This window comes from Mustela lutreola, chromosome 2 (genome assembly GCF_030435805.1).
Source record: "Mustela lutreola isolate mMusLut2 chromosome 2, mMusLut2.pri, whole genome shotgun sequence".
Taxonomy (NCBI): domain Eukaryota; kingdom Metazoa; phylum Chordata; class Mammalia; order Carnivora; family Mustelidae; genus Mustela; species Mustela lutreola.
The window spans coordinates 23,966,793-23,979,703 of record NC_081291.1 but is presented as its reverse complement, the minus strand read 5'-3'; the positions used below and the strand labels follow the sequence as shown (position 1 = coordinate 23,979,703).

At 44.6% G+C, this 12,911-nt stretch overlaps 1 protein-coding gene across 1 annotated transcript in view; it reads right to left on the bottom strand.

Moving 5' to 3' along the window:
- CACNA2D3 (calcium voltage-gated channel auxiliary subunit alpha2delta 3) overlaps positions 1–12,911 on the bottom strand; it is an 867,979-nt gene that overhangs the window by 75,083 nt on the left and 779,985 nt on the right. The window contains exons 32-34 of the mRNA XM_059161213.1: positions 5,250–5,325; positions 2,499–2,551; positions 925–980 (exon numbers count right to left, since the gene is read on the bottom strand). Coding sequence (XP_059017196.1) covers positions 925–980; positions 2,499–2,551; positions 5,250–5,325 — 185 coding nt within the window. The remainder of the gene's footprint in view (positions 1–924; positions 981–2,498; positions 2,552–5,249; positions 5,326–12,911) is intronic.

Below are 12,911 nucleotides of genomic sequence, written 5' to 3'. Positions count from 1 at the left end.
GCCGTGTGGTCTACTGCCGGTTCCCGTCATCCCAGGTACGCAAATGAACATGCATGCACACACGCAGAAAAGAAAGAGCAGAGCGTTCTCTGAGAAACAGCGTGGGACGGAGCAGGTGGGGCAGACGGCCGTGAGACGGCCCTCATTAAAGAGCCCCGGTTTTGTAGGGCATGGGGACTTGACTCGTCGGTCAATGCTGTCAGTGCTGGTGTCCTAAGTTAATTACAGCTGTCATTTGTTGAGGGCTAATTATGTTCCAGTCACCATGCTCAGCATAGAGTATGATTTATCGTTAAACACACACATGACAGGAGGTAAATATTATGTGCTGTGCCTCCCATTTTGCTTACTATGGGGAAACTGAGTCTTGAAGAGATAAGCTAACTTGCCAAAGGCAAACCTGGGAACCAGCACTGAAATCCCTACTGATCCACCTCTGCAACTCATACCTCTAAGAGTTTCTACTAATTACTGCTCAAATCACTGAAGGCTTTTGAGCAGGGAGAGTAATAGGATTGGATTTCTATTTTACGAGGATAATCATGCAAAATGATCAAACAAACAAAAAATCAGAGTGGTTATCCATTCACTCCTCCTGAAAGAGGCGATGTATCTCCCTTCTATTTTAAGCACTGCCCAAGAGCTTTTTGAAGAATTCACCTGTGCAATGTTATGACCTCAAAGTCTTAGTTAAGGAAAAACAGGTCAAAGCGTACGTTCCACGCGGGCAGAATGAAAGTTGGAATTTTTGTGAGACTGGACGGTGCTGCCGAATCGGCGCAGAGGATGCCTTTCACTGACAGAGCAGAAAAATCATCACTTTGTCCTGCGTAGTTTTATGTGAGCTCAGCCTGGATGAACAGGAGCCAGGGAACTCGAGCTTTATCACTCTGAGCTGAGAAAGAGGAATTGGTGGCTGCTTACCTTTGGCCGTCATATCTGAGTGCCACCAACTGCAGAGGTTAAATTCCACCAGGAACCTAAACAGGGGATGCAAAAGCCCAGGGTTATTTGGTCATCTGCCCTCCTGGACGGAACAGCGACATTCTGTTCTTCTCAGCATTGCTCACTGCTTTTGGAACAATAACACCCTGATCAGAAGGTACCTAGTAGGGTTGGTTCTGGGACCACTGAATTTTCGCTGGGCTTTATCTTACTTGTGAAAGGTTATTTGATCATCAATGCCAGCCAAACCCTGAAACTAGGTTTCTTCTAGACTCAAGGACTCTGTTGAGAAATACCCTGTTTTTCAGCAGAAATGGTTTTCCAGCTATAGTCTGAGTCTATTTCCAAAGTCAATTTCCAAAGTGTTTCTTCTGCCTGGATGCTAAGATACAAATAGCATATTCTTTACCTGGACTATGATCTGCAGTAATAAAGGATGCTTCCCAGATTTATACTGCAATGCAACAGCCCTGTGTGTGTGTGGGGGGGGGGCACAGATGGAACAAATTTCTCTTGATGAACTTTTGCCACAATGCAATTTCAAAAAAAAAAAAAAAATCAGGATTTCTCCATTGCTGGTAAAAAATGCAAAAGTAATATAAATCATCCTCCAAATGAATAGTGATAGATCAAAATCCCATCATTTCTCTTTTAGGCTACTACCTCAAGCAGCTCACTGTCAATCAAAATCTCACCATTGTCTGTTACTGTATTTTCTGCCTCTTATGTATATAAGAGAAATGAATTTCAATTTATAATGTTGTGAAATTAATATAGATTACATGAAAGCAATAAAGAAGACAATGGCTCTTCGTCAAATGGGAAAGATCTGCCTCCAGCCCTCAGAATTGGAGCCGCAGTGGGCAAAATCAGAACCTGAGAATTTGGCGTAGGTTAAACAATTTGGTTTTCATGCTCATTTATGGAATTCCTCTCTTTCACAGAATACAGTGTTTCTGTCGTGTGTCCAGTATCTTTTCTGGGAGTCAAGCCTTTTATCTTTGTCCCATTTCAATCTGACCTAAGTCACACACATGCATCCAGCACCCTTCAAATAGGACCATAGCTTGACAAGGTAAACAGTTAATTCACACCTGAGAAAAGTCCCCAGTCCCTGACCCATGAAATACACAAGCTCCCATCTCCTGCACAAGGCCTCCCCTCCCCCCACCCCTTGCACATGCCAACACATCCGAAGGAACACACTGGGCAGCACTGGCAATTTGTTCTTCTGACCACAGCCCACCCAGGCTGCATTAAAAACAGCCAGACATCTATGTTAAATTTAACACTAACCACAATAAATAAATTTGGTTTGTATATTGCATGCTCTTATTCTGCTAAGCAATGACATAAGGGCATACGCAGTGACCATGAATAACTGAAAGATAATTTTCTGGTCTCAGCTTTCAATATTTCGAGATGTTCAGTGAGGTTATCTCAGAGCAGTCTGAATCTAATGGTTGTTCAAAACATGAAACACAGTCTTCCGATTCACTGTATAATACAAAAGAAAAGCAATACTATTTAAAAATGTGGCCAATTGTACTTACAAGACAAGTTCTGTCATTATCCATTTTACTGCAGCGAGGAAGGCATTATAAGGCTGAAGAGAAGAATTCAGTTCATTGAAAACAATGCATCACACATGAAATTTGTAGTTTAACTTAAGGCTTTACATAAAGACAATGTTATTCTTCAAGAGAGATTGATATCACGTTAAAAAACATTGAAGCTCTAGCTAAAAGAAGACATGGTTGGATACTGTATCCTAAAACTAACACTTTAAAACTTTGAACTCCCCTGTAGTGAGATGTGATTTACAAGTAAAATAAACATGATCTAATACAGGGGTTATCTCTGGGAGGAAAAAGGAAGTTCAGCAACCGATGTTTAAACCTTTACCCTCCAGGGGCTAATATTTTGCAGCCTAATGCTGAGGGGCTAAAATCATATAACTAATTTCAAATGGTAATTCACAGATCCGCCTCTCAGAAAGGTGATTCCCTGTTCTCCATCACTGCATGTCATTCACTGAAATAAGCACAAGTTGCATATACTTGATTTTAATGTTGCCCATGAGTTATGTAGGATTTAAGCTGCCTTTTCTCCCGCAGACATATTTAGGTTTGGGGGGGATGGGTTGGGGAAAGAAAGACAACCATAAAAACATGTGGTTTTATCCTTGCAGAAAATCCCCTTCAACTCTATAAAAGAAGGCATTGACAGCCTAATCTTTATTTTAGAATATTTTAATTTAAAAAAGCAGCTGGATTGTTTATTCTATGATCCTTTCTATGTGGATAATTCAATTTCCTGAATTCTGGGAAAATAGCAGGTCTCCCCCTCCGTTGGTTCTTTGAATCTACATATGCCAGATACTTGAGAGAGGCACTGACTTTGGCAAAGCCCTCCCCCAGATGGCAGGTCCAGAAAAATCTCAGAACCTCTTGTGGTTGCCTTTAGGTTATCAGAGAACTGAAATGCCAAAGCCTGGTCTCCAAAGTTATGGGTATTTAATCCTGCCTTCTGAGCATTTTGATGATAAAGATGAGAACCAGGAATGGGGGGATGATCCCGTTTTAAATAAAACAAAAACTAATTTATATACCTCTAACCATTCTCGACATTTCCCTTTTCCAGTCAGTAACTCAATGAACAAAACAACAGTAATAACAGTCTACTGGGGTTATTCTCCGCCCACACAGATTTCAGACTGGTTCTCTGGCTCTGATTTAATTGAGTGTGTCAACATCATGGCCTGAATCACAGAGCCCTCGGGATTAGATTCAGATAAGGATGTGAATTATTAACTATTTCCTAAAACCCAACGCGACCCGCCATCCTGGGGTTCTGCCATTCTATTTCTTATTGCTTGGAAAAGAACTATCTTTCTTTCAAAAAGACCCTGGTGGTCAGACGCTGGGACTGTTCTGTGCCTTTGTACCTGCCGGGAAGGGTGTAGTGACATTTCAGGAGTCCTGGTTAATGTGGGTCCCTGGGAGGAGGGAATGAATAGAGAGATTAGGGCAGCTCTGGAGGTGGGGAGGGGCAGGCACCCGGGCAGCTCCCTTGGGGCCAAGGGGGTAGGTGGGGGTGGGAGGGAAGGGCACTCAAGCATTCTGTGCCAGACACTGACTCAATGTATGGGTATACAAAGGGATTATGTAAATACAGGATTAAAAATTTAAATGCACATTATCATTCAGAAGAGTAAAGCCATTGAGCTCTTAAGCCCGATGATGAAAACATATCTTGGGAACATTTTAAGTCTAGAAATATTCACGCTAAGTCTAGGGAAGTTGGATTTGGGAAGGCATGTTGATTCTCACTAAAAAGCGGTATTTTTCAAAAACATTCAACTTTCACTTCCTAGCTGCCTTTCAGAGATTTTCCAGCTCCAAATCATTTCTTGCCCCCTCAGTGGAGGAGAACCACGTTAAATATTTGGATTTTAAATAATCTCCCCTAAAGATCTTACATCTGCAAATGAGAAGGTGCGTGTTTATATTTTAAAAGCCAAAATAGCTCATAAATTTTGTGTTTCAAACCAGATTTCAGGTTAATTTTTGGAATTTCCAAAGCGATAACACGCAAAGATTATATTTATTATACACACATTCAGGGTTACGTCGAAGTATACTGTAACTGTTTTTCCTGGGTTTTCAGGTGACGGATGGCCACACTTACATTGCTTATACATTGTAAATTATATTTTTTTAACTGGCAGTAAATTATAAGAGTTAATTTCCGGCAGTCTGAAAGCCTGTTTCTAATGATATGATATCTATGTTGATATGACATCATCGTGACATCACTGGTGGAACCAGCTCCAGCGAAAATGACCCACTGAAGCTCAGCAGAACCCTGAATAGGATAGAGAATCTAGGATCCACATGTGAATTTGTTCTCAGACTAATCAGTTTCTTACAAACCAAAGGGAAGACTTCTGATGAGCCAACCCAAATTCTCTTTTATATGAGAATCAGAGAATCGCCAAAACGTGTCCCCTTTTCTGTCCATCAGAAGGGGGCACATCTGTCCATCAAAGATGTAGTAAGTAAGACCCATTTATCATTCATATAATCAGTGGATTTGGGTTTGAATGGAAGTGGTTTTTGTTAACCAGTAAAATCGGGAGCACTTTAAAACATTAATGGTTTAAACATTGGGTTAAACATTGGTTAAAACAGTCGTGGTTTTGAAAAAGATACACTTGATTACTCCAAAGGTAAAAACATGCTCACACTGAGAGGCAGATAGAAACGTGTCCCTGTCTTTTTGGGTGACTGCACCATACTTACATCCAGTAGCCTGCTGGCGCCATCACTGCTGTCCTTGTTGGCCTTGCACATGGCTTGATAGTCATAAAGGGTAATTCTATAGGAAAGAATAGAAAGCAAGATCACTCAATGGGAAGCTACGGGTGAACCAGCATGGTGAAGGGTCACCGCACCACCACCAAGTACAGCAGTGACAAACACAAACAAACGCAGGTCTAACAAAGATGACAAATGAGGAACATGCAAAGTCTAGGACTGGAGACACGGCCACGTCACACTTGGAACCTGCAGAGCCAAGGGAGGAAAGGTACTGGGATTAGGTAAGGAGAGAGGGATGGAAGCCCACCAGCTTGATGAAACAATCATTTTGGCTTAAACAAGGTTGATGTGCATTGATGAGTATACTCCAGAGGGATGTTGCTGTTCTGAACTGGATTCTGGGCCCTGGAAGGGAGTTTGCTTGGGCCATGTCTCCAGGATGGAGGAGAGCTGGGAAGGGCCATTTTGAGTTTGGAATTGGCAGGATCCACTCTCTCTCAAGCACGAGGAAACAATCCTACACCAAGATCAGCCCGGCGCTTTGACAATTTTTTGGGAATCAGTTGGTTTATCGGTTGTAATCCCCACTCCCAGCTACCACCACCATCACGGTGACTATATTTTGCTTTTGAAAAGAGTGCCACTTATGAAACAAGAAAATGGATATTTTTTTTTTTCTCCACCAAGGATGAAAGTAGAGCTCTCATTTCCAATTACAACCTTTACTCAATGGCCAAGACATTTCACTTTATAATTGTTGCTGATATTTTAATACTCATCACCAATTTTACAGAGAATGGAGAATGGTAGCCAGTTGAAGGTTCTAGAAGGAGCAAACACCTTATCCCAGAGGCAGCATGCCTTCCATCCTCCCACCAGCTCCCCTTCCCATTACTCTGGCACCCCAAAGAAGAGGCACTTGAAGTCTGGTCTGAATTACGTAACTACCAGATGACGTGTTAATACTGAGATACATGAACTCCTAAATGATTGCAAGGAATTCTCTCTGAAGGAGTTCCTTTCTAGAATAATACAGTGCTTAGCAAAGTTCAATGGAGCAGGACTGGTGTTGGACCCTGTGCATTAGCCCAACACCCAGCATGAAGAAAGCATTCGGCTGCCAAAAGTTGAAAGCATGAATGATTGCCTGATTGCCTGAGTCTTGACAGGAAGATGTCACAACTAGACAGAAGAGGTTAAATTCAAATAAGGGGTGAAGACCTCCTCTGGACAATAAGCTAGAGGCATCACACAAATGGATTGAACAAAGAACCATCTACAGGCACCAAGTAGAAAACTAACCATGCTTGACCAGGTCAAGATGGAAACCAGCTCCTAACCAGAACCATATAGGTGACTTTGGCAGCAGAGCCCAGGAGGGCTCCAGTGGTCACACGATCTCCCAGCAAATCCCCAAAGCCTCTCCCTCATCAGAACATTTCTTCTGGTCTCATTCCCTCTCCTCTGGCTTTTTCCTTCCTGGCAGATGCCAGGAGAATCTGAGTTTATTGAGACAGAAACGTAGCCCATAAACCAGCCAAGCATCTGGCTCAGGGAAGTCCCCAAACAAATTTCCACTGAAATGCTCATCACTGGCATAGCCCTGCTGCTACCCCAGCCATGGAACCAACTGCAGACCGCACAGGACAACTCTCTTTGGTCCTTGATTGCCCCACCACACCAGTCTCCACCTCATCCAGGGGATATCTGTTTGTGTCCCTGGAAGGGCTTTCTAGGACTTGACAAGAATTGTGATTGGCTCCGTCCTTTTCATACTGCTCAACTCTGTCTCCACAGTGGAAATGTGGGCCAGAGCGTGGTGAGAGGCAGCATGGGCTGAATGGAACGTGCCTGTGCTTAGAGTCGTGCAGACGTGGATATGGCCTTGGTTTGGATGGTTATTATCTAGGGTGCATTTTTTTTTTTTTAAGATTTTATTTACTTATTTATTTATTTATTTATTTGGGAGAGAGAACATGCGCAAGCAGGGGGAGGGCAGAAGCAGAGGAAGAAGGAGTCCGGTGCCCGACTCGGGATCGATCCCAGGTCCCTGAGATCGTGACCTGAGATGAAATAGAACGCTTAACCGACTGAACCACCCAGGCATCCCTCTAGGGTACAATCTTGAGCAAGATGCTAACCCTCTTCTGAAATTTCATTTTCTCCCTTGTAAAATGACTCACAAAGATGTCCTAAGATTTAAATAATCAGACGTGGAAATACACTGAAATACACTACTTAGCATGCTGGCTAAATATGACTCTTATAACAGAAAGCCTCATTTTGTTCTTTGTTGGAGTTTGGAATCTCCAAGCTACCCCATTCCCAAGGCCTCAACTGACTGGTCCTGTGGCCTCGACAGCAGCAGCTTCGAGGCCAGTTAGAAGCCAGTTAGAAGCTCCATCCTAACCCGTCCACTTATTACCGTTGTTTTGTTTGTTTTGTTTTACTCTTTGGACACCCCAATTTCCTCTGTCATATGGTGAGAAAAATGGCTACGTTATGGGTTGGTTGTGGGATTACCGGAGGTTACATACGTATCGCATTTAGCACAGGATCTGGTCCAGAGGAAGCTTTCAACAGAAGGCAGGGCTGCCGTGGCTGTTAGAATTTATTAGTCTGGTTTTCATTGTCATTATTAATTAATGGGGGTCGTGTTTAATGCAATGGAACTGACTCAGCTTTCCCCAGCTGGCTGGAGGATGGACAGGCCTCCTGATTTTCTTAGCTCATTGGCACAAAGGATGCAGCGTAAAATTCACGTCTGTTACTGCGGTACAAGACACCTTCAGGAGTAGCACTGGGGTTACGGAGACGTGACATGGGAACTTCTATCCGTGGGTTTCAGAGCTAAGGACCATGATAACAAGGGCTCATGTCTTCTGAGCGCTCTTTAGCAACCGTGAGCAAGGGACTCCAGGAAGCCAAGCCCTACAAGATAGAATTCTAATCATCCCCATTTCACAGAGGGCTAAACTGAGTCTTAGCCAGCTGCAGCAGTGCGTCTGAGTTCACACTCCTCACCAACGGCAGAGCCAGAATTCCAGGAATCCCCCTCACTCTGCCTTTTGCCCACAAGCCGGCTCTGACAGATTCTGGGACGTGCTTAGAATCCCGCCCCGTGCCCCCTGCCAGTCTCACTGGAATGTCACAGAAAAGGCTGCCTAACATAAGGTCTCATAGCCCAAGTCCTGAATCAGCTTTCAAGTCTGTGGTCAGTGGGCCAGGAGGGACCAGCTGGCTGGGCCAGCGAGAGCCCCTCAACAGCTACCCTCCCAGGAAAGCGCAGGGTTCTCCTGGGACCATCTTCAAAGGCTGGAGTTTACACAGTGAGGCCAGACTCAAGGGCTGTGGGGCAGCCTCCGGGCCAGGGATCCCCTTTCCTTTCCCAAGGAAGCTTTCCTATCCCATTGCCATCGAGGAGGTTAGAGAACAAGCCTTCCCTGTCTTCTCCACGCTTAGACAGCTTTAACTAGATGTTGCAGAAAGAGAGACTTCCAGATTATTACCCTTTTTGAAGTGATTTTGTTACTGTTTTAAATAACTCCATTTTGTGGCTACCTGTATCCTGTTTGGCTGATTATAGTTAAAGAACATGATAATTGCCTGCTTTCATTCGGCTCTAAAATAAGCCCTGAGCCACATGCCCGGCCCAAGACTGGTGCAGCACGGCTGCCCTCAGCAGTGGGAGTTTATCCTTATTACAGATAACATGGCTTAATCCCCATGACATCCCCACCAGGCCACTCCAGCCGCAGGCTGCCGCTGAGACCTTATCATTAACATCTCCGCGCTCCCCAGACGGGTCTCTTTGAAACTGACGGAAGGCAGATACAGTGAGGAGAAACTCAAAAGTGCTGAAAAGAAAACCTAGACAGCCCTGTGTGCCCCGCGGACGACAGGCCCAGGGCACTGGGACTTGCGGAAAGCGATTTTACTGCGCTTTTCCAACGAGACAAAAATCATGACCAAGAAAAATATTTCTGCTAAGAATTAAAAGGTTCAATTTCAAAGGCATGAGCTCAGCTTGTTTCGACTTGTGAGTAACGGCGGGGACCAGCATTTATTAAACACCTACTGTGTGCCCGCAAGGCCAGGTCCTTTCCCTACAATGACTCACTGGATGAGGGCTGCTTAAGCAATTTGCCCCAAACCCATTCTTGAAACCGCGTAATGTTTGTAAATACAGTCCTAAAAACGGGACAGGGAGGCATCTGACGCAGAAAACTCACCATGGGACCTATTTAAGTGTTTTTGAATCTGCAAGTACGAGAAGTAAAGTGACTCCCTAGGGTAGCAGGTAAAAATACGTATTCTTTGGTCGAGCTATAAAATGTACTCTCTGGGGCAGCTTTCAACTTGCAAGGGATAGGACAGGGCCCGGGAACACAGAAAATTCTTAACAAAGCCACTGTCACGAAGGGAAGCCTTACTTGTTCTTACATCTCAGAAAACCAAGAGAGGGGAGAAGCTCCATCTGTTGATCTGAGTGTTAACAGGAAGTCCAATAGGTGCTATCCGTTTTCTCCCATTTCTCCTTCTCACACTGGTGGCCGTGTCATCCCAGAGCAACTTCTCACAGAGACGGTACCGCTTTTCAGGGTCAGCCCAGCACAAGGAATACAGCAGAGATGCGGAATTTACATGATCCTGGCCCTGCCCCCTTTGAGGCCCTGCCTGGGAATCCCTGGCACAAATATAGTGAATGAGCATCCTTCCTTAGCAGAGAATAAGCTGTGCCATGTGGCCACACACAAGGTCCTGGGGCTACCGGGGGTCTAGCGAAGAACCCTGAGGAGCGAGCCATGGGAAAACGCCTCCCTCACCGTATACTTGGAGCAGCAAATGCTTTTCATCAGCAGGTGCTGATAATATAAAACAAAGCAAAGCTTCAGAGAGTGGTCATGTCAGCATCGCACCCTGGTAATAAAAGCAATAACAATAATAACCAATTACTTTCTGCCAGCATGCAGGCATTAGCTCTTGTGTCCGGGGCACGGTGACATGTTATAGGAAAAGAAACAGGCTCAGAAGGTGAAATCACTGCTCCAAGGTTATTACAGCCCTGAGTGGACCGGCTGCTTGGATCCCAAGGCTAAGGATAATATGCATGCATGGGGGTAAGAGCACCTAGTCGGCAGTCTGTCTGTCCGTTCACCTGCCCCTTCCGCAAAAATGAGCTTAACTGAAGGGGAAAATGGAATCTTGATTAATGCCACATAGAAAAGATTAAATTTCTTTTGCCTCTTTGTTTGAGTAAGAAATAGAAGGAAACGGTGGAATTCTGCTTGGAGAATGAGTTTATGTAAAACCAACTTGAGGCAAGAAACCTGGATGCTGGGGGAGCTTCCTTGGGCTCTGCCAAGTTCATGTCTACATTTCACAGCACTGTACCACCACGATGCCTGTGCAGGGCTCAACACGGTGCATGGCATGTAACTGAGGCTCAGCGTGCCAGTACCTAGGGACGCTGGTGTTGCTGGTGCCATTATTGCTATTGGTCACCGCCACGGGTGTTACTGAGTGTTCCTGCTTGTGCTGCTTGGGGTCCAGCATCGTGGACAGATGAGTTAGTCGGTGCCCATGACCATTTGTGTTCAGGACTGCAATGGGTAGGTGGGCTGTGGGGGTAACTGGGTATTGTGAACACAGCCCCATCTCTAGAAGTTTTTCCAAGTGCATATCACAGGAAATCAGATTCAATATTTAGAGGACAAGTGTGTTCCGAAGACAGCAGGCAGGATGCATGTGGCAGAGATTATTATAGTCTCCCAAAGTCCATTTTCCTCTTCTGCCAAGCAGAACCCTGACTTTTTGGTATGCACATTTCCCAGGTTCCTTTGTAGTTAGGAGAGGCTGTGTGATGAAGCAGAAATATTATATAGGACTAAACACTTGAATAAATAAACCTTAATTTACTTTAATAAATCAATAAAATTACTTGTTAATTGGACTTTTTTGGACCTCCCTGGATCCTCCTCCTTCTGCCAGCCTAGACAGCAGATGTGATGGCTGGAACTAAGCAGCTATCTTGGACCATGAAGTAACCTTGAGTTTAAATGCCGACAGAAGAAGGTAGAGGGAAAAAAAGATGTGGTTGTGAGTCCATGACAACAACAAATTGGTATTTTTAGACTTCCTTCATATAAAAGAGAAAAAAAACTGCTATGTTCTTTAGCCCCTTGTTATTCTGGAATTTCCTATTATTTTTAGAAAAACTAACTGGTATATTGGACTCAATGTTGGATTAAGAAACTTTCTTTCTCTATCTCCTAAAGCCAAATGAGCATAAATGTGAACAAATTTCTCTAAAAGAAATACTTCAATCTACTCCGACTAGGGGAAAAAATGAGGGAGGATTGGATCAATCTGGTCTGCAATTCAGAATCTGAGAGACATCAGTGCAAATTCCATCTCCCCCACTCACTGCTGTGGGTGAACTCAGACAAGGCCCTCAGATGCTCAGAGCCTCCACGTCAAAGGTCCTCCTTTGTCAAATGGAAATAATGGTGGTAGTTATGTCTCGGAATTGTTATGGGGATGCGTGAAGGTTATACACGTAAACTACCTGGAATGATGTCGGGCCTCAGTACCTGGTATTTAGTAAATGAGGCGTGCTGCTATTTCGATGAAGAGGAGGGCCGCGATTCTTACTGCTGTCATGGGGGATGCTCAAGCAGCAGCTTTAGGATTTTAAAGTGCAGGGCCCTGGAATCTTCATGTCTCCACATTCCAGAAAGTTTGGCTCAGAAACACACTTGTTCAAGCCGATCTGTCTTCTTGTTCTTTTCAGTGCCACCTCTGACGAAGCATACTTCTGTGGAAACGGTCAGGTCAACAGGAAGCCGAGAAGCCATTACACTCACGACATGAGTGTTGAGTACTAGACACTGGGGGAGCAGTCGGCAGGAGAGGGCAGCCCTCAGACGTAACCGACTTCTCCTTTGATACTCTCAAGACTCCAAGGCCAAGGCATTGGCCGAAATGTGATGTGATGACCAAGGACAGGGAGAGCTCCCCGCACTGGCCATGGAACCTAAATAGAGCCTTGTATAGTTCCATCCCGCAGAGATAGGAGAAGAAATGGTCGAAGCCCCGAATTCTGCCTGATGTGTCACCTTTCTAGAAAGGCAATTTCAAGGGCAGAAGGAGCCACTGCGGGGAATTCTACACAAGTCAGCTATGTTAATGAATGTGTGGGGCGAGGTGCGGAAGACATTCACCAGGCCCCATGGGGAAAACACGGTCGTGAAGGGGTGAGAGCTCAGGCATGTGGCACCAAGTGCATAAAATAAACAAAACCGAAAAAAGCAAAAAACACATAGTCCAGACAGAGAGGAACTATCAGTAGCTCCCAAAGCAAAAACAGATTATTAGCAGGCAGACCGTTTCTCCGCAAGCCAAAGGCCAGGTGTGCCCAGTTGGTCTTTGCTTCCTCAAGCTTAATCAGATCCACAAAGAACAAGGGAAGACCTTTTGGCAGAACCCACCAGGATGTTTGGTATAAGCCTGCGTTATTCCATTTAACCCCCACCAGCAGGTATGTGAATAATTCTTTCAGGTCTGTTTTGCTGCTGAGAAAACTGCAATTTAGTGAGTTAACGTGGCCCAACATCAGACTGCTCCAAAGTGGACCGCATCTAG